Source organism: Suricata suricatta, chromosome 8, assembly GCF_006229205.1.
Source record: "Suricata suricatta isolate VVHF042 chromosome 8, meerkat_22Aug2017_6uvM2_HiC, whole genome shotgun sequence".
Taxonomy (NCBI): domain Eukaryota; kingdom Metazoa; phylum Chordata; class Mammalia; order Carnivora; family Herpestidae; genus Suricata; species Suricata suricatta.
In genome coordinates, this window is record NC_043707.1 from 124,370,699 (window position 1) to 124,391,401 (window position 20,703).

At 50.3% G+C, this 20,703-nt stretch overlaps 1 protein-coding gene across 2 annotated transcripts; it reads left to right on the forward strand.

Annotated features, from left to right (window-relative positions):
• The first annotated feature begins 1,474 nt into the window (after positions 1-1,474).
• IL22RA1 (interleukin 22 receptor subunit alpha 1) lies at positions 1,475-20,499 on the forward strand. 2 transcript variants are annotated; one of them, XM_029948361.1, is made up of 7 exons: positions 1,475-1,554; positions 6,232-6,364; positions 7,542-7,720; positions 9,637-9,812; positions 13,136-13,274; positions 17,531-17,652; positions 18,637-20,499. In XM_029948361.1, exons 1-7 carry the CDS (start codon positions 1,512-1,514, stop codon positions 19,588-19,590), a joined length of 1,746 nt encoding a protein of 581 aa, XP_029804221.1. In that variant the 5' UTR covers positions 1,475-1,511; the 3' UTR covers positions 19,591-20,499. The 2 variants fall into 2 exon arrangements, with proteins under 2 accessions (XP_029804221.1, XP_029804220.1); XM_029948360.1 differs by lacking the exon at positions 1,475-1,554 and adding an exon at positions 5,769-5,843.
• The last annotated feature ends 204 nt before the right edge of the window (positions 20,500-20,703 follow it).

A 20,703-nucleotide genomic window follows, 5' to 3' on the forward strand; every position in this document is an offset into this window, starting at 1 on the left:
AGCAGAGCGAATCTGCTGCTTTAAAGGTCAATTTCATGTTGGTTAGTTGCTCTATATTCAGCCTCGTGGAAGATTTCTTTGCACTCTGAATGTTTCCTTCCTCACTGGGGAGACAAGATCCCTTCCTTCCTTCCTTTCTTTCTTCTCTTTTTTTCTTTCTTTCTTCTTTCCTTCTTTCTTTCTTCTTTCTTTTTTTACTATTTACTATTAGAAATGAAGTCTAGATGTTCCCACATTCTTGTATTACTGAAATTACAGGAAATGGCTAGCACAACCATACTTTGATTCCCCCCAACCACAGTTCAAATGTGGCTGTTTTGGCAAATAAACTTTACCAAAGACTCAAAGCTGATAGAAAGAAAACAATTATAACCCAGGAAAGAAAAACATAAATACAGATCACTGGGTATCACAGCCTATGACATTCAAAAGCCACAGGCTTCTGGATGCTTCCATTGGCTGCCTTTGGAGCCAGCTCTCCTGCTCTGAGCCTCAGCCCGCTGCTGTGTGGCCAGGGACAGCTGGACTTTTCCCAGGAGCCCAGATCTCTGATCGGACCCACCCTAACCAGGTCCCTCTAGCCTCCCTGAGGCCCAGCAAGAAGGAGAAAATCATTTCCTACACACCCATCCCACGGAACCTCACGTTAATCCCTGTGGACACAGCTCTAGACAGCAGAACTGCTCAGGTAAGCAGTGTGAATTATGATCATCCCAAACCAAAGACCCATTTGTGAAATTCCCTCCCATCTCTAGCACAGCAGAGTCGCTCAAGTTGGAGATGGCCCTCCCCCCTCCAACCTTTTGGAGGTCTCAGACGCCAAAGGCTCAAGGTGAGAATTGTTGGCTTCTCACTTCCAGCCACCTCTCTAGAAGGAAAGCCACTCCCAAGGCCATCACCCAACACGGGGAACCCACTTTGATAGGAGACCCACTAGGAGGAGCGGCAAACATCCTGTACCTCCTCCTGTCAGAACACAGCCCAGGAGTCACAGCTGTTCCTTTGCCACAAGGAACATTCTGGAACATATTTTCTGCGCCCTTGTCTGCTCCAGTGATTGTCCTCAGGATAAATTTCTGAGGATGAAACTACTGGGGCACAAGTTACATGCATGTTGCAGGTTTTCGAAACACAGGGCCCAACTGCTGTCTGACAGGGCTTCGTATCACAGATTAATTTTGCCTTTTGTGTCTCTGCGCTTCCTGATAAAGCACTGAACAGTCTGGGCTGAATCAGCCACCAGACCAGATAAACGAGCTGGACCATCACTACTCCTGTTTTCTGCAACTAGGAGAGGAACTCCCTCGGATCCCGCCCAGGACCTGGGATTCTGGAGCGCGCAGACCAGACACCTTTGCACCTCATTCCCCCCTGCTCTGGCCCCACCCTCGCCGTCTTTCCCCACCCCTGTACCTGGGTGGAGCCCCGAGGCCCAGGCGCCAAGGTCTCCCAGTCCTCCCTCTGTGCTCTGCCCAGAGCGGAGGCCAAAACAGGGCTCTGAGCCCGGCCCCATGAGGACGCTATTGACCATCCTGGCGGCGGGATCCCTGGCCGGTGAGTGCCACCCCCCTGTGGTCAGAGCCCCCCCACCTCCCCCCACACCCGGGAGTGCTGATCAGGTTTTTCTTCCCCCAGCCCAGCCAGTTTCAGTTCCCTCTCACTAGGGCTGAACTGGGTGACAAGTTTCGCTGGAGAACTGGGGGGAGCCTCAGGGTACTTGGGGAGGATGAGAGGGCCCTTCATACTCTGAGTTCTTCTGGAGACTTGGCTAAGCTCTAGACTCAGGGGTGGAGCCAGCTGTCTGAACTGGGGGTGCCAGACCCCCTCACCTCATTCCAATAGCTGTACCGTCCCTTCCTCTGCTTCTGGCCTTCGCTGGCCCAACAAGGGGAGGCGGGAGAAGGACAGATGGACAAAACTTGAGTGTGGGCATTGTTTCCCTCCACACCTCGCTGGGGGCGTCCTCCGGCCCCTCACACTAGATCCGAAAAAGCGTTTTCTCCCACAGTGGCCAGGTCTGCTGCAACGACAGGTCTTAAAGCACCCTTTGAGGGGCACCTGGGTGGCTCAATGGGTTAAGCGTCCGACTTCGGCTCAGGTCATAATTTCACGGTTTGTGAGTTTGAGCCCCATGTCAGGCTCTGTGCTGACAGCTCAGAGCCTGGAGCCTGCTTTGGATTCTGTGTCTCCCTCTCTCTCTGCCCCTCTCTGCTCGCACTGTCTCTCGCTCTCTCAAAAATGAATAAATGTTAAAAAAATTTTTCTAAGTAAAACACCCTTTGAAAACAGAACTAAAAGGCATAGTTTTCAAATCCAATAAGATGGGTTTCTTGATTTCTCCTTAGAGAGAAATTTCAAACAGATGTGTGAGATCCCAGATTGCCTCTCTGCTCCATGAGATGGTTAATACAATTCAGGGAACTTTCCGGGGGAAGTGAACGCATATCCTGACTGAAGAGCAGGAGGGAGGGTCCCTGCAAAGCCCTTTCTAGCTTGAGGGTGGGATGACATCCAAGTCCCCTCTTCTGCTGTCCCCTGTGCAAGCTGGTGGGGTCCACAGTGCTCCCAGCTGCCGCCTGGGCCCCTCCAGTCTGTCCAACTCCAAAGTCAAATCGGGCATTCCCAACACGCTGGGCCCTTGATGAGTGAGGAAGACATTTCCCAAAGACTCCATTCTGATTGGAAGTCTCATAGGGTCTTGAGCCTTTCAGATGGGGACCAAGGGGAAAACAGTCTTAGGAGGTGTTTAGAGCCCGGAAGCTTCTCCGGGACCCAGGTCTCCTCTGCCCTAGCATTCTTCAGCTGATGCCAGAACATTCTGAATCAGTTTTTTGTTTGCTTGTTTCTCCTTAGCTCCCAAAGTGTTGCCATAAATTTGTTTTTCCAAGCAAACGTGAGAACTTCCTTTTCTAGGGGCTGCCAGAGTGTCAGTTTCTAGACAACACATGGGTGTCCAGGATTTCACAATGTAGACTTTCACCCAGGAAGTGCAGACACAACATAGGCTGAGGAACGAATGGTGGATCTAAGGAGAAAAAGAAATGAGTGGGGTAGGAGGGAGAGGAGAGACCTTGTGAGCCCTCCACTCCACGCTAAAAGAGTCCGGCCAAGGTCTACCCACCCTTCTGGAAGCCAACTTCAGTTTCCTCCTGGAAAAGGGTGCCAGCCTCTTCCTAGCCTCCTTTCTGGCCTCCTTACCTCCCAAGCATGTCCTAGCCTCAGCCACCAGGCTCCCCCCAACCCAATTAGCCCACCAGGATGTTGACCCCAACCAGCAACCTCCCACCACAGCCCCTAGCCCACCACTAGGGGTGGCCGACATGCCAGACAGACACCGGCCTTCTCTCAAACCCCACCCTCCCTCTCTCCTGCCTTAACTTTACCACCCACCGGAAGCCACCATTCAGTCCTGACTTCAGGTTCGACTTTCTCCCTCGACTTAAGACCCAGCCCTGAATCCAGGATCTCTCACTCCCTTCAGAACAAACCCCAATTCTGCCCAGACTCAGATCCAAACAAGAGATCAGCCACACCTTGGGGCTCAATTAGCTTAGCCATCACGTTGGCTAAAAGCAGTACGACACCAGTCCCCTAGGCCTTGTTCTGAGAGTGCCAAGAGACCTGGAACACAAAGATTTCTATGGCTGCTGAAACTGACCAACCCAGGTTCAAAGGGGAATGTGTCTTTAGACCCTGCCAGTGGATGCACAGCAGGGTCAGGCTGTCCTAATACTCTTTCCCAACCCCTCAGGTGCCTCCTAAGCCCACGGACCCCTCTTGGAGAAATAGCGTATGTAGACTCGGAGTGGAGATTAAATAACAATCCACTGCCTTACACCTTAGACCTGTTGGCGGTCATTGTCATGTCCAGGGTGAGTGGAGGCACACACACATCAAAGACACATATGTACACAAAGCCCTAAGGCCTTGACGCAGCTGGGTCCGCACCTGTTTGTTTCCCACCCCAGCCAACCCAGCCCTTCTGAGCATGCTCAGAGCCAGCTGCCAGTTCAGGCCGCCATTTTCCTGCAACCCTCTTCCTTTCCACAGACAAGAGTGAAGGGCTGAGAAGAGAGCTTCGTAAGTGAAGGCTCTCATGTATAGTAAAAATTGCTTCAGGGGCAGTGGTTCCTCCCCGGTCCTCTGACTGGGGCTCTGGCTTTTGCTGTCCCCTCCTGGCCCTACCAGACCCTACCCTCCCCCATGACCAGTCTAACACTATGATGAGTACTGCAGGCTCTGGCACATACTAACTGTGACACTGAGCAAATAAAGCTCTCTGAGGACGGCCTGGGTGGCTCAGTCGGTTAAGTAACTGACTCTTGATTTTGGCTCAGGTCATGATCTTGCCGATTTCTGGGTTTGAGCCCCTAGTCGGGGCTCCATACTGACAGTGCAGAACCTGCTTGGGATTCTCTCTTTCTCCCCCCGTCTCTCTACTCCTCCTCTCTCTCCCTCTGTCTCTCCCTCTCTCAAAATAAATAAATACTTAAAAACAAACAAATAAAAAAAACCTCTCTTAGCCTCAGCTTTTGTCAGCCATAAAATAGGGGTGGGAGAGGGTAATGATAGTCACCACGTCTTCAGGTTGTCAGGAGGACTTAGTGAAGAGACTTAGACCTAGTCACCAGCACTTGAAGCACATTTCACAAGTGTTATCTGCTGCTCTTGTCATTTTTATTTGCCTGTAGGTAAAGTCAAATTATTCCCATCTTAGAGATGGCGGAAACAGCGTCCAGGGTCACTCTGCCCCTGTGTGGCCTCAGTCAGCCTCCCTCCCCCAGTGAAGTCCATGTGGGTGCAGAACGGGCCTTCGCCTTCTCCTGTGTGCTAGGGGGGCAGGGACTGGTCCAGTCAACAGAGAGGCAAGAATTCACAATCATCTTCTCCACCCTTGCTTGAAATTACTGACCCCGGGAAACTTAGTCTTTGATGTTTTAGCTGAATAGTCACCGTGTCCTTGAGTATCTCTCAAACATCCAGTCGGTGAGGATGCCAGCTTCCGATGGTGTTAGGAAGTGAATGAGAGACGGAGCACCTGGCTGGCTCGGTGGGTGGAGCGTCCAACTCTTGATCTCAGGGTGATGAGTTTGAACCCCACGTTGGGCACAGAGATTATTTTAAGATAAAACCTTTAGGGGACACCTGGGTGGCTCAGTCTATTAAGCAGCTAACTCTTGATTTCGGCTCAGGCCATGATCTCATGGTTCATGAGACACCCACCGCACAAACTCTGCTGGGATCCTCTCTCTCTCCCTCTCCCTCTCTGCCCCTCCCCACTTGTGAGCCTGCACTCTCTCTCTCTCTCAAAATCAATAAATAAACTTCAAAAAAAGAAAAAACTTTGCTGTTAGCATAAGCAATAGCAAGTGTTGGCTGGGAGGTGGGATGACGCACCACCCAGACACCGCTGGTGGGAACGGAAGACGGCGCGGCCATTTTGGAAGACGGTCGGCAAACAGTTCGGGCAGCTCTTCCGGAAGTTCAGCGGAAGTACCCTAGAGCTCGCAGTTCCGCCCCTAGCTATCTACCCAACCGAACTGAAAACATACGGCCACTTAAAAACCTGGGTGCAAATGTTCACAGCAACCTTATTCACAATAGCCAGAAAATAGAAACAAGCCAAATGTGAATCAACTGATGAATGGGTAAACCAAACGTGTAACATCCGTACGGTGGTACACTATTCAGCCGTGAAAAGGAAGCAAGTACTGCTGTATGCTATGACGTGAATAAACCTTGAAAACATTATGCTATGTGGAAGAAGCCAGACCCAAAGGATGACATGCTGGATGACTGTTTATATGAAAAGTCCAGAGTAGGAAGATCCATGGGGCCAGAAGGTAGATCAGTGGTTGCCTTAGGGCTGGGGGAGGGGAGGCACGGAGAGGCACTGCTAATGGACACAGGGGTCCTTGTTAGGGTGGTAACAATGTTCTAGAATTAGATAATGGTAATGGTTTCCCAACTTTGTGAATAAACTCAGAAACTACTGAACGGCATGCTTTATAATGGTGAATTTTATGGGATGTGAATAATAATAATAAATATAATAAATAATAAATAGATAAATAATAATAGTTTCAAAAAAATTAAAAAAGAAGTGAAGGACAAGAGTGACAGTCCGCTGCAGAGTCTCTGGTGAGTGGGACTCCTCATCGGACCACTTGTTGGAAGGCAGGGGGGCAGGGTCCTTGTGCTGGTTGCTCACCCCGCCCCCCCTCCCTGCAGCTCACCTTGCGGAGGACACCTCGGACCTTCTTCAACACGTCAAATTCCAGTCCAGCAACTTCGAAAACATCGTGACGTGGGACAGCAGCCCGGAGAGCGCCCCAGACACGGTCTACAGTGTTGAGTATAAGAAGTAGGCTTCCCTCTCAACACGCTCTCTTTTGATTCTGCTCGGAAACCAACCGTTCCAAGAAAATCCCCATCCTCCATATGTCCCCATGCCCCCACGCGGCTTGATGTTCTATAGCCTGCCCCCACCCCCACCAGAGAGAGCTTCACTCCTCTGTGCTTTCTTCTGCGAAGGGAGGATAAGGTAATGATTCCAATTACAGGCTCTGGAGTCCCACTGGCCAGGCTTACCTGCCCCATCTCACCTACCTGTATAACCTTGGGCAATGGGGTAACACACCAAGCCTGTGTCCCCACCATAACGTGAGCCTAGCAAGAGGACCGTCACCGTTAACTGGGTTGTTAGGTGGATTAATTAAGATAGTCTTGAACACTTGTGCCTGGGAAGTAACAAGCTACCAATACTTGTTTTATTATTATCAGTGAGACTAGGTCAACAGGAAGTCGTGCTCACCTGCTGGAGCCCGTGCCCTTGTTCTTGCCCGTCTCCCTTCCTGTGCAGGGGAGGAGGTCGGCGCGGGCTCAGGGGTCTGCAGACCTGGCTTCCATTGCTGGTCCTGCCACCTCATCCTGTGTCAAGTCCCTTCCTCTCTCTGTGCCTCAGATCCCTCATCTGTAAAATGGGGATAACAGTGGCTGCCTCAAAGGGTTCGGGTCACGATGAGCCCAGAATGTGCACTCAGGCTGGCTGAGTTCCCCAAGTGCAAGTAAGCTCCCAACACCTGCCCAAATGTTACTTCGTTAAGCCTCAGCTTCCTTATTTGAAAAGGACGGAGAAGGGGTGCCTGGGTGGCTCAATCGGTTAAACCTCCGACTTTGGCTCAGGTCAGATCTCACGTTCATGGGTTCGAGCCCCGCGTCAGGTTCTGTGCTGACAGCGAGCTCAGAGCCTGGAGCCTGCTTCCGGTTCTGTGTCTCCTTCTCTCTCTGCCCCTCCCCCTCTAATGCTCTGTCTCTCTCTGTATCAAAAATAAATAAAACATTAAAAAAAAAAAAGGACGGAGAATGATATATAAATCTCATGGGATCATTGCAAGGGCTCACAGACCATCCGCATAAGGGCCCTGGGACACAGAATATGCTAAGTAAATATTAGATACCTTTATCATTATTAATCAACCAGAGGCCCAGCGCTAAGCCCATTCATTAAAGGTGTGCTCCCGCCCCTCCCTCGCCTCCAGGTACGGAGAGAGAGAGTGGTTGGCAAAGGAGGGCTGCCAGCGGATCACCCGGAAATCCTGCAACCTGACCGTGGAGACGGGCAACCTCATGGAGCTCTACTATGCCCGCGTAACTGCCGTCGGTGCTGGAGGCCGGTCAGCCACCAAGATGACCGACCGGTTCAGCTCCCTGCATCACAGTGAGTGGGCGCCCCTCCTTGCAAGGAGGGGGAGGAGGACGGCCCTCTAACGGGGGGGGGGGGGGCAGTTAGAGACGTGGCTTTCAGGGAAGGTAGCCCCACCTAGAGAGCATCCCACGCCCAACTGTCTCCTTCCTCCAGCTCCATCCCGACCTCCCGAGCTCAGCTCACCTTCATCTTGCCTCTTGATAGACAACCAAGGTCTCCTAACTCAGCGCCCTCCTCTGACCTTGACTCTTTGCTAGTCCTTAGCCTCAGTCTCTGGCTCCACATCACCTCCTAAGGGGGCGTCCCCACTCTCGGCCCCAGGGCCTCATTTCACTCTGTCACGACCTGTTATTCTCTGTCACAGCAAATGAACTGTTCATTGTCTTCCGAGCTCATCTCACCATTTGCCTACATGTATATCATCTGCCTCCTGCAATAAACCATGGGCTCCGTGTGGAGGCGTGGAGCCCCCTGCATTCTCCGTCCTTCGAGTAGGGCCTGGCACATGGGACTTACTCAGTACACAACTGATGGGTGAATGAATGAATGAATGAAAAGTATGAGTTGCCAAACTGGCCACACGAACTAACCAGGGGGTGATGTTCACTTACTGACTTAACAGCCACATGTTTGTCCAAGAAAATAAAAAGTAAAATTAAACAAGTTACTTTATTTTTGTCTTGGCTTACCCAATTAATATGTATTTACTGTAGACAATCCAGAAAATATAGCAATGCACAAAGAAAAATGAAAGTAGCCCAAAATAATCTGAACACTTAAACATAACCAAGGCCGGGGTGCCTGGGTGGCTCAGTCGGTTAAGCCTCCGACTTCGGCTCAGGTCAGATCTCACGTTTGTGGGTTCGAGCCCCGCATCAGGCTCTGTGCTGACAGCTAGCTCAGAGCCTGGAGCCTGCTTCCGGTTCTGTGTTTCCTTCTCTCTCTCTGCCCCTCCCCCTGTCATGCTCTGTCTCCCTTTGTATCAAAATAAATAAAACATTAAAAAAAAGTTTTAAAAAACATAACCAAGGTTGCCAACTATTGTTTCTACTCTTTCCTAACCTGGCTGGTTGGTTGGTTGGTCGGTCGGTCAGTTTTCATAGAATGCTATCAGGAACATTTGCCCACGTCATTAAGCATTTTTCCACAACATGGACATTTCATGGCTGCAAAATGATCTAATCTACAGAAGTAGCCTTTATTTACTTCCCTCATTCCCTTTTTGAGGATTTTTAATTCAGTTTTTTATAAACAAAACTGAAGTCCACATTCTTCTATCTCAGATGTTTTTGACCATGATGGTCAATGGACCCTTGGGGGATTTTTATAAATTAGCTTCATGAGGAGTAGGGTTCATGAATCCCTAAAACTGAGTGGAAAATATTTGTATATATATGTACATTTGGGGGGAGAGAAGTTCCGTAGGATTCATCAAATTCTCAAAGAGGTCTGTAAACCAATAAGAGTTATTTGGTTATTTGGATAATTTCATTGTGAGTGAGATTGAAGTGTGAGGTCTGGCCTTCGAGGCCGAATCAATAATTTGAGGCATCCCGAACATTATTCAGGTTATGTGGTTGAACCATCAGCCCCCAGAGCTGTCATCACCAATAAACTGGGGGAAAGGGTGTTCTGGGCAGACTCAAGTGGGGGTTGGGAGGCATGGGCATGGTTAATCGAGGGGGCCAGTGCCCTCTTCCTGGAGTCTTCCCACTCACCCCTGGGCACCCCTTTGCCAGCCTTAAACCCAAACACCAGTTGCTTGCAGAACTTATGTCTTCTCACTTGTTTGTTTACCGTTCGAAGCATAGCTGGGACTGAAATGGGAGAAGGGAGGTGGTCAGTCCTACCCTCTGGTCCAGGGCAGCCTCAGATGCTGCTGGCTGATTCCAGCCTTTTCTTTTTGTGTTTTCCTCTCTCCTTTCCAGCTACCATCAAACCGCCCAATGTGACCTGTATCCCCAAGGTGAGATCCATCCAGATGATTGTCCATCCCACCTCCACACCTATCCACACAGGAGATGGCCACCAGCTTACCCTGGAGGACATCTTCCATGACCTATCCTACCACTTAGAGCTTCAGGTCAACCACACCTACCTAATGGTAAATATATGTGCCTCCCTCTTCCTTCTCTGCCTGGGAAACTCACTTCCCTCTCAGTAAGATCTGCATTGCTTTAGGTAAAAAGGAGATGTGTTTTCTATATACATTTTTTTCCATTTTCTGAAACACAGCCTTCCTTCCATAGATCACATATACAATAGCATGCTAAAGTCTCTGACAAGTCCTGCAAAGCCAAGTTTCCAGTTTTAATTCATTGAATACAACTGCTCTCAAATTTCTTGACCAGAGAAACTTTTTATTTTGCATGATTTTTTTTACCTTTATCTTTTGCCTAATGTTTTATAACATCCTGGAAAGCACCCTCTATTAACATATTCAGGTGTCCACTTTGGAAAATGCTGGAATCTATTTCTAATGCAGTTCTTTTTGCTAGTTCTCCATTAGGGTTAGGGTTAGGGTTAGGGGTTAGGGGTTAGGGTTAGGGTTAGGGTTAGGGTTAGGGTTATTCATTTAGCCACTCCACATTTCTTACACTTAGTCTGCCTGGTATATCTTTTTGCCTCCATTTGTTGTCAATTTCACTGTCTTATATTTAAAGTGCATTTCTTGAAGACATCATTCTGTCTTAGCCCTTTCCTTGAGATATAATTCACATACTGTAAAATTCTCCCCTTTGAAATGTACAACTCAATGGTTTTTAATACATGCAAAAAGTTGTGTGATCATCCCTCTAATCCATCCTATTCATCTGTTTTCAATTCTCTGACTTTTCTGTCACCTCCCATCTGCTATTACAATCATTCAAGTGGGATTCTTATTTCAGGTATTGTATTTTTCAGTTCTAAATTTTCCAATTTTTGCAGTTTCTGTATTCTAGTGAGACTTCCTAGTCACTTATTAATTTGAGCACATTTTCTTTCCCTTCCTTGGGCATATTTATACTAGCTGCTTGAAAATCATCGCCTGCTAATTCCAAATGTTGGTCATGTTGGAGTAGGTCACCACTGATTGTCTTTTCTCCTGAGTATGGATCACATTTTCTCTTACTCTGCCTGACTAACCATTTTTAAATGTATGCTGGATGTTGTGAATGGTATAGTTAAGGGCTCTGGATTCTGTTATATTCCTCCAAAGAGTATTGATTTGTTTTGTTTTGTTTTGTTTTGTTTTGTTTTAGCAGGTAGGTAATATGTCTGGATTTCAAACTCCAAAATGTCAGTCCCATTATTTCACCTTTACCTGGACAGCTTGGAGTTTACCCTACTCACTTTAGGGGCCAGCCAGGGATTTGGGCCAAGTTTATACTCAGAACTTGGGCCTCCTCCTTCTCTATGGACCACTCCTCTCTTCGGTGTCTCCCTCACTCTCTAGCTGTTATGATTGCCCAGAACTCTCTTATTATTATTCAAACCAGTAAGATTACAAAGTTTCTATTTAGATTTAAACCACACCACAAGCTAAAAGACATTTTAAAAAATGAGAAATCCACCCGCTGCCTTTCCCTTCCTCTTTTCTCCAATATCTTCCTTCTTTTGCTTTACTCTCTAATGCCTACAGGTAGTTTTCATTTTGGCCAGAGTTTACAGTTGATGCTTTAGGGAGGATTGGTCCAAAGAAGTTATAAATTATCAGGAGCAGAAAGAAGAAAGATCTAATATGAAAATGAATGAGAGATCAGGGTAGAAAATTACAGGCCATTGGAATGGCAGGGGGCTAGAAAAAAATGGGGCCTGAGGCAGACCAGAGGCAGTAAAACATCTGAGGAGGAAGGAATCTTGGGTCTTGGCAACTCACTGGACTTGCACCACACTGTATATAATGTATGCGATTTCAACCATGTGAGTTGCACAAAACAGTAAGTTGTAAAATCTATTTGTGTATTCCTTCATCCACTTACAGCTTCCTCAAAAAATAAAAATTAAGAAAACCCTAAACCCTGGCTTCTACATGCCTGGAAAGGGGAAGACATAACTGAAATGCAAAGAACCAAAGAAGGAAATTCTTACCTTTCAAATGCCCAAGAACACAGCTCTGGACCCTTTAAATGAAGGTCTATGGATCATGTAAAAGCAACAAGAAACAAAGGATATAAGAAGGGTTTTGTCAAAAATGGCTTCAAGTTTTGGGCCTTGAATATTGAAACTAGAAAGACACTATTGATAGAGCTTGGGAATCGAACACAGGTGCAGTTTTGGGGTTTGAGATGGGGTGGGACCCAAAGAGAAGAGACCAGCATGCTTGGACATGCTGAGTTGTCTAACTCATACCCATGTAGTGCCATCCAGCATTGAGCTTGAAGTCCACATTAGAAACTTCAAGGCCCTTCCTCCCTTGGAAGTTGTCCACACACCGGTGAGCACAGGACCCATAGGTCCAGATAAGATCACCAAGTGCAAGAGTAAGTGACAAAGGAAAAAAGGATGAAAAGCAAATCTTGCAGAACAACAGAACTGAGGAGCTGAAACAGTGAGAGAGAGGATGAGAACCAGAACAATGGAACAAGGCAGCCAAGGGAGAAGTTCAAGGTCAAGAGGTTGGAAACACACCAAAGGGCGAGAACTAAAGAGCAGCTCCAGCAGAAGGGACAGCAAATGTGAAGGAGCAGGCAAAATGCGACAGGCAGGAACAACGGGCATTTGGCATTGGCAGAGCCCAAAGGGCCAGGTGGGCCGTAGAGAGATAAGTGGACAGGGAGGCAGGGACCAGGGTTTTATCCAGTGATATGGGCCAAACCATCCAAAGATTTAAATAGAAGAGCATTGGAATTATATTAATCTTTTGGAAATATCACTTTGGCACTTTGGAGGAATATGGAAGTGGAGAGGGGCAAAACCAGAGACAGGTGACCAGTAAGGAAGCTACTGCAGAAGTCCAGGCTCGAGATGGGGAGGCCCAAGTAAGGTAGAAGCAATGAGGAAGGCAAGAAGAGGGATGGGTATTCAAGGGTTCTTGATGCTTGACAAAGAAGGAGGAAGAGGATCAGGAGGAAAACTAGAAGAAGGAGAGATAATGGTGATGTTGGTGGTGGTGGTGGTGCCGGCAGTGAAGGTGCTGGAGGTGGTGGTGTTGGTGATGGAGGTGATGGTGGTGATGACAGCAGCTAGTATAGAGAGTGCTTTATGGACCAGACACTGTTCTAGTGAAAGCACATGTTTCTTGGTGACTGATTGGGTTTGCAGACAAAGCCGAGGGCAGGAGAATAGGAATAGAGCATTCCAGACCAATCACCAGTTTTGGCTTTGGGGAGCTGGTGGACCATACTGCATGTAGTGACACAGACAGAGGTGTGCACAAGCTTTCTTGGGCTCCATATGGAGACTGGTGTATAAGGAAAGTTTCTCTGGGTTCTCTATCAAATTCAGCACCTCGGAGGCAAGCAGAGAGAATACGAGTTCATTGGCCTGACCCCTGACACGGAGTTCCTTGGGACCATCAGGATTTTCGTGCCAACCTTGCTCAAAGAGAGCGCCCCCTACGTGTGTCAAGTGAAGACCCTGCCGGGTAAGTTCAACTGAAGCCAGAGGGACGTGGGGCTCCTGAATTCAAATCTTGACTCTGTGCTTTCTTCCATCTAAGCACGGTGAGGTTTGGTGGTGCACAAAAACTACAGAAGGATTGCTAGTGTATCACCAAAGTCAATGTTTGTTTATCCATCACTGAGTTAGCTGATGGGTTATCATTAAACGTGTTTAATCCCCACCCTCCAACCTGCTAGCTATCCTCTCTCTGGCCAGCTTTGTATATACCCTGGAAAACTCCCCTTCATATTAACCCACGTGAGATATACTAGGAAAAAATCTGCAGAAGGAGAAAGCAGAGATGATAAAAATTCCCTCAGTATCTCCCAAAGTCAAAGAATAGTAACAGTGATAAGAACTAGCGTCTCTGCCATGCTAGCCAGCGACCAGGCGCTACTAAGCACAATCCTCGTGAACTACCTACGAGACAAGTCCAATTATTGCCTTGTTTTACTGAAGACACTGAAGTGCAGAGCAGTTAAGTAACCTGCCCATGGGCACACAGGTGGCGAGGGATAGACCAGGAGACCATGTTCTCATCGCCGCACAACTATAGAAATGGTTTTGAGTCATCGGCTCAGGGAGATGGCGCCCCAACCTCCCTTCCTCTAGCACACTGAAACTCAACTCTCACCGTTAGATGTTTTTATTAGTGCTCGTGTTCACAGAGATAGAAATGTTGTCATGCTCAGAGCTGCAAGCTGAGAAGATGAAAGTGATAGGAGTGGGTCGGATGGATGTGGAAAAAGAGTCTCGTCCTTAGTCATCAGGTTCAGATTAATGATGTCAGTAGGTGATTTCTGTGCTGATGAGGAGGTGAGGCAGCTGCGAGAGGCTGGGCCGTAGGGTGTACCTGCAAGTTGGTAGAACTATCGTCTTGGAAGCTCAGGTCCCCGGTGTTGTTCAGAAACCCAACTCACCAATCGCCCCAAGAACCCACAGGGGACTGATTTCTCCACCCAAGTCCTAGTGCGTTCATTTTCAAAGGAAGAGATGCCTGGTAGAAAGGCCAGCACTGGCCACTTACACAGGACATGCCTTTCCTGGGGATGGGCCACTGGGAGACCAGAATAGAACTTGGCAAGAGCAGAACTAGAAAAGGAAGCCAACTTGATGGGCACCAAGCTGGGAGCATGTAGATGATGCGTGACTCCTTCCCTTGGATGGACTAGACAAAGCTCGCCATTATTGGCCCACCCCTCCCCCCACCCCACTTTCTGACAATGTGCAGACCCCTCTCCTCTTCTCCTTCTATTGGTTTGTCCTTACACATCGAGCTCATGATGAGATACTTTTTTATTTTTTTCTAAGACTATAGATACTTTTACCTAAGTCACACTTCTTTTTTTTTTAATGTTCATTTATTTTCAAGAGAGACAGAGAGCGAACAGGGTCGGGCAGAGAGAGAAGGAGACACAGAATCCAAAGCAGGCTCCAGGCTCTCAGCTGTCAGCGCAAAGCCCGACACAGGGCTCGAACTCACAAACCATGAGATCATGACCTGAGCCAAAGTCAGACACTTAACCAACTGAGCCACCCAAGCACCCCTTAAGTCACACTTCTTATTGGCTATTTCTTCCTGACATCTAGAAGGCACTTTATCCTTCGAAATTAAGTATATGAACAATTCCTACCCTTTATTAAGTACCCACTCCATTGCCAAGCACTGTGTTCAATGCTTCACATGCGTTTATCCATTGCATCTTTGTAACAACCCTGCAGGTGGAGTAGCCTCATCCCCATCTTACAGAGGAGGAACTCTGGCTCAGAGAGGCTAAGCAACTTACTGTCATCTACACAGCTGGTCAGTTCATCTAATCTTGAAGCCCGGGCTCTAACGAGCACTTTGCAATTTTGTGTTCAGCTAGGCCTCTCTACTGCACATTTGTATCTCATATTTCCATTTCAGAGTGATACATCCTGCCTTTGAGCCCATATCAAGGGTCATGATATGGGACCCCGTAGCATGCAGTCTTATTCCCAGAGTCCAGAACTTTACTTCTCAGGACGTCTGAGAAGGTCTTGGAGCAACATCTGAATATCTTGATGCTGGAAAGGGCTCTAGGGGTCATATCACCTCATATCCAATTTTTACAGATGGGGAAACTAAGGCATCCTTGGGTAGTGCCTATGAGGAGAGCTTTGTACTGACTATACCAGTCCTGGTTCTCCACTGAGCAGCTGTGTGACCTTGGTTAAGTCACTTAGCCTCTCTGAGACTCAGCTTCATTATCCCTGAGAAAGGAGCATCTCTGGGCCTCTGTGTTTGGTGGGATGTCATAGGTAGAGCATGCCACACCACACTGTGTATATAGTAAGAGTTCAGTAATTGTTGGCTACTATTCTTTTTTTTTAATGTTTATTTATTTTTGAGGAAGAGACAGAGCACAAGCAGGGGAGGGGCAGAAAGAGAGGGAAACACAGAATCCAAAGCAGGCTCCATCCAGGCTCCGAGCCGTCAGCACAGAGCCTGACACAGGGCTTGAACTCATAAACCATGAGATCATGATCTGAGCCAAAGTTGGATGCTCAACCAACTGAGCCACCCAGGTGCCCCTGCTGGCTACTCTTCTTAATAAATAGACCAGAGAGGGTCATGCCTGAGAGAGAAGTAATCTCAGCCTATCAGTGGTTGAGCCAGACCTCTAACACCCCACATTCCAGTGTTACCACCATCATTTCTTCCTGCTTTCGCATGGGTGAAATCTCACAGGGAATACCCCAAGTCCCTATCCTTTCCTGATGGAGCAGTGGGTCTCCTGTAACGTTAGGCATGTCACGCAGGACATTCTGGTGGTTCTTCTCCCCGGAGCACCAAGAGGAATGCCATGTGACAGGGGACAGGGTTATCACTGCAGTGGGAAGCTCACCCCGAGAGGTCCAAGACTCAGGGCTGGGGAGGGGCGAGACGTGGGCTAGAAGTGGAGGCTCTTGTAATTCCCGGAGTTCATGGCCATTGCCAAGGTCCCTGCCAGCTGGTGATCAGCACCCCGCACTGAAGCCACAAGGAGGAGTGGAAGGAAGGTCGTCTGGAGGGTCAAAACCCCTGGAGAACACACATCGCCAGTTTTAGCAAAAACCCCAACTACTGCTTCCTTACCACTTCCCCTACCGGTCCCACCTGGGCTGGTGACAAGAAGTGTGTCATGCCAAGAACTGGCTGCGTCAGTCCCAGAGATGCGCAGGGAGAGGGCTCGATGCTAACGCCCCTGGACGTCCTTCTCCTTCCCTTTCAGAAAGGGTGGTGCCATCCCAGGCTCCCTCTTGAGCAAGGTCTTCCCAAACACCCAGCTCATTACCTCTGTAGGGAGGCACGGAGGACAGGCCCCTCCCACTGCCACCTCTCTCCCACCCGCCTCTGCCTCTGTCCCTTCACTCCCTCCTAGGGAGGCAGGACTGTCCTCTGACCCAAGCAAGAGAGGCCTCTTTAAAAGGCTCTACTCTGGCCATACTCTGGCCTTGACCCTCCCCACAAGATGAGGAGTCCATAGGTCCAAATGCACAGGTCTCTCCCGAGCCTGTGACCTCCCTTCTAGACCACGCTCTGAGTACCTGGGACCCCCAAATGCCCTGGACAAATGCCCTGCGCCTGTGTCCAGTCTAGCAGATCTGTTCCTTGCATCCTTCCTCCCAAGAGGAGACACTGTTGATGTGCGGACCCTCAGCCCAAAGGGTGGCCAACAGGTGGCTGTTTGTTTGGAGGCAGGGGACACGTGGATGAGCTTGGCTATGAGGGCTGGGAAGTCCACATCCATGTGCACAAAGCCTCTGCCAGAGAGCGGGGGGGCCAGGGTGGGTCAGGGGCCTGTGGCAGGTTCTCCCTGGCCCCCCACATTTCAGCAGGGGACCCCAAGGAATCTAAGAATCCAAAATTCAAACTTAGCCTTCTAGGTTGTTATATATTTTTTAATTTGTTTTTCATTTGAGAGAGAGAGAGAGAGAGAGAGGAGTCCAAGCAGGCTCTGCGCTGAGCCAGGTTGTTATAAAGACTATATTTGTCAGGGTGGGAGCATATAACATAGTGTAAGAATGATTTATAAATTCTGGATATTTAGCCATCTAGAACGTGGCCCTCTACGTGTGCTCTTGACCCCGCCTGTTGGGGGTAGGAGAGACCTCCCCGAGCCTGGTCCGAGAGGGCGGGGCCGGGGAAGCACCAGCCCGCAGTGTCCATGCGGGATCGGGCCCAGACCAGAGCCCCGCCTCAGACTCCCTGCGCTGGCCCCTTTGCTCCCCCAGATCGGACGTGGACGTACTCCTTCTCGGGCGCCTTCCTGTTCTCCATGGGCTTCGTCGTCGCAGGGCTCTGCTACCTGAGCTACAGATATGTCTCCAAGCCGCCTCCGCCTCCCAACTCCCTGGTGAGCAGCTGTGCCTGGGACAGGAGGAGAGGTCCAGGGGACCCCAAAGCAGCAGGGGACATGGGCCCGGGGCCCCCTGGCTCTCCCTGAAGGGCAGGGAGAAGCATGTAGCTCAGAAAATTAGACCTCTTTTCTCCTCTCCAACCTAAAGTCGACAAAGACGTGGCCCTGCAGGGTGTCTTGGAGAAGGGCAGGTGGCCAGGAACAGTGGGCTTGGAAGAGAAAACCCACGTGACTTGAAAGCATCCATGTCCAGGCAGGCACCCTAGGAGAGCAGGTGGCTCCAAGGGGCTGACCAGGGGTGGGCGCTCTGGGGAGCCCTGGAGCTCATGTCCTGTCAAAATGGGCCACCTAGGAATGTGGGCCAGTGTAGCCAGGACTTAGAAGCCACCCAAGTCACAACAGCAGCCCCAGTATGGTGGCCAGTACTGGCTCTCTGCTGAAGCAGCAGGGCCTGCTGTCCAGGGCCTAGCGGGTCTGGGGCTCAAAAAGCGGACTCTTGTTTATGTGAAGGACAGAGGAGCTTGAGGGCATTTCACTCAATGTCAAAGCCCAGATGAGCCATTTCCTGTAAAGCTCTCCCGCCTCCTCTCCCCGCCCCCATCCTTTTGCACCCAGTCCCCTATATCAGGCTCATGGGGACCGTGGGTGAGGAGCAGTGTGGGTTGCCACCTCGAGAGCGTACCGCAAGGTAACCTCCTACTTCCTGGATTATCTATCTTCTCGAGAAACCACAGCCTCTGTCTCTCTCCTTGAGACAGCCTAGACTTTGAAGCGGCCCTCAACTCAAGCCTCAACTGGGAGCCCTGTGCCTTCCCAGGGGCCCAGCATTTAGAGGAATCTCTGGAAAGCCAAGGTGGTGTTCGTGTCCCCCAGGTGGTCGACCCCATCCCCTCTGCCTCTCCTCGGAGGACCCCGACCATCTGTGGCACCGTCAGGGAGCTTAGAACGTGTCCTAACGGGCCCACTGTTGTCCCCGCACAGAACGTCCAGCGAGTCCTGACCTTCCAGCCTTTGCGGTTCATCCAGGAGCACGTGCTGATCCCGGTCTTTGACCTGAGCAGCCCCAGCAGCCTGGCCCAGCCTGTCCAGTACTCTCAAGTCAAGGTCTCTGGGCCCAGGGAGCCCCCGGGAGCCCCACCGCTGCGCAGCCTGTCTGAGCTCACCTACCTCGGGCAGCCGGACGTCTCCATCCTCCGGCCCTCCGGACTGCCGCCTCACCAGACGCTCTCCTCACTGTCCTCTGCGCCCCAGGCTGCCCCGGAAGTTAGGCCCCCATCCTACGCACCTCAAGTGACCCCCGAAGTTAAGCCTCCATCATACATGGCACAGACCATCTCTGAGGTCCAGCTGCCCTCCTACACTCCTCAGACCACTCCAGACAGCTGGACTTCTTCCTATGGGATGTGTGTAGAAGGTTCTGGCAAAGACTCCCCACCTGTGACACTCTCTAGCCCCAAACACCTCAGGTCTAAAGGTCAGCTCCAGAAAGAGGCACCAGCTGGAAAGTATATCCCAGATGGCCTTTCTCTGCAAGGGGTGACCTCCTTGGATATGAAGGACCCCCACGAAGCAAATCCCTCCCACCAGCATCTGGGGGTTCACCCGGACAGAGTATCTGACCCTCGTGTGCTACGCAGAGGAGAGCCAGGGACACCATCGTACCTGAAGGGCCAGCTCCCCCTCCTCGCTTCTGTCCAGATCGAGGGCCACCCTGTATCCTTCCCTTTGGACACTCCTTCTCCCCCATGTTCCCCCACAGACCAGGAACCAAGTCCCTGGGGCCTGCTGGAGTCCTTCTTGTGTCCCAAGGACGAGGATCCTGTATATGAGACTGAGGCCCAGAGCGCAGCCCTTCAGGCATCAGACCTGAAACAGCCCACAGAACTGGACTCTCTCTTCAGAGGCCTGGGCCTGACCGTGCAGTGGGAGGCCTGAGCCGAGAGCTGGACGGGCCTGGGGCTTCCTCCCTGTCCCCACACAACCTCACACCACCGGCCCGCACCCCCACCCTAACAGTGTTTCGGCCTCTGTGCCGCCCGGCCACAGGTGAGTGCCCTTAAAAGGACCAAAGGAAAGAGGGACACAGGGCTGCTGCCATGGTGAGCTGCATTTGGAGCAAAAAGGCACAGTAAAGACTGCAGCCCAGGAGATCTGCACGTGCATCGTGTGCAAATGAGCGCGCACAAGCGGAGCTCTGTGGGGCCGAAAGAGTGTGGGAGCTAATGCGGGGAGGCTTCACGGAGACCCAGCGCCCCAGCTCCTAAGATGCTGGACATGAGGTTCTCCAGCCCATTCCTGGCCAAATCCGTAAACTCGTTGGACAGAGAGTGAGGTCTCTGCTTCCTCTGTGGCACCCCTCACCCAAGAAACAGAGCCCAGAGCCCAGGAGGGACCCTCATAGCAGGTTGGGCTGAGCCAAGACAGCCTACAAGGGAGGGGTGCGGCCCCGGGGCCTGAGATCAGGCCATCTCCACTTCATTCCCCTGCTGGGGGCTTTCCCCGCTTGGAACGCAGGTCCCCCAGGGAGGGAGGACACACGGGGCCTTTCCTGCTGACAGACGTTTCAGATCCTGTTTTGAGAGCAGGGTTTGTAAGGAACATGGGGTCATGTGGCCCCTGAAACAGACACAACAACAAAGTGCACCCACTTCACAGCTTTGGAAACTTAGCTCATCTGAGTTCAAGTCCCGGCCTCATCAATTACCAGCTGTATGACTTCAAGTAAATGCATCACTCCTCAAAACCTCAGGTTCTTCGTCTGCAGAGGGGAGATAATAACACCTGCTTCATGGGCATCGGGCATGTGAAGAGCACGAAATTAATTCAGGAACTGTCTGTAAAGTACTTAATTGTGCCTGGCACATGCACAGTGCCCAAAAAGTGTCCGTTGTGATGCTTTATAATCGGGTAGCACAGTGAGTGACCCACTCCCCCAGTTCAGGATGGCTTCACCCTGGGCATTTTCTCATGGGCTCAAATACCCTGATTTTCTCAGGATCGCCCTGGGCCAGGCCAGAGGGGCTGAAGGGTCTGAAGACGGATTGAAGC

What these genes read in the sequence shown, in the direction of transcription:
- IL22RA1 (XM_029948360.1), top strand. Translation starts at nt 5,786, where the DNA reads ATGCTGGATGACTGTTTATATGAAAAGTCCAGAGTAGGAAGATCCATG. An exon ending in TACAGTGTTGAGTATAAGAA is followed by an intron (nt 6,365 to 7,541) that starts GTAGGCTTCCCT and finishes CCTCGCCTCCAG; the next exon opens with GTACGGAGAGAGAGAGTGGT. An exon ending in GTTCAGCTCCCTGCATCACA is followed by an intron (nt 7,721 to 9,636) that starts GTGAGTGGGCGC and finishes TCTCCTTTCCAG; the next exon opens with CTACCATCAAACCGCCCAAT.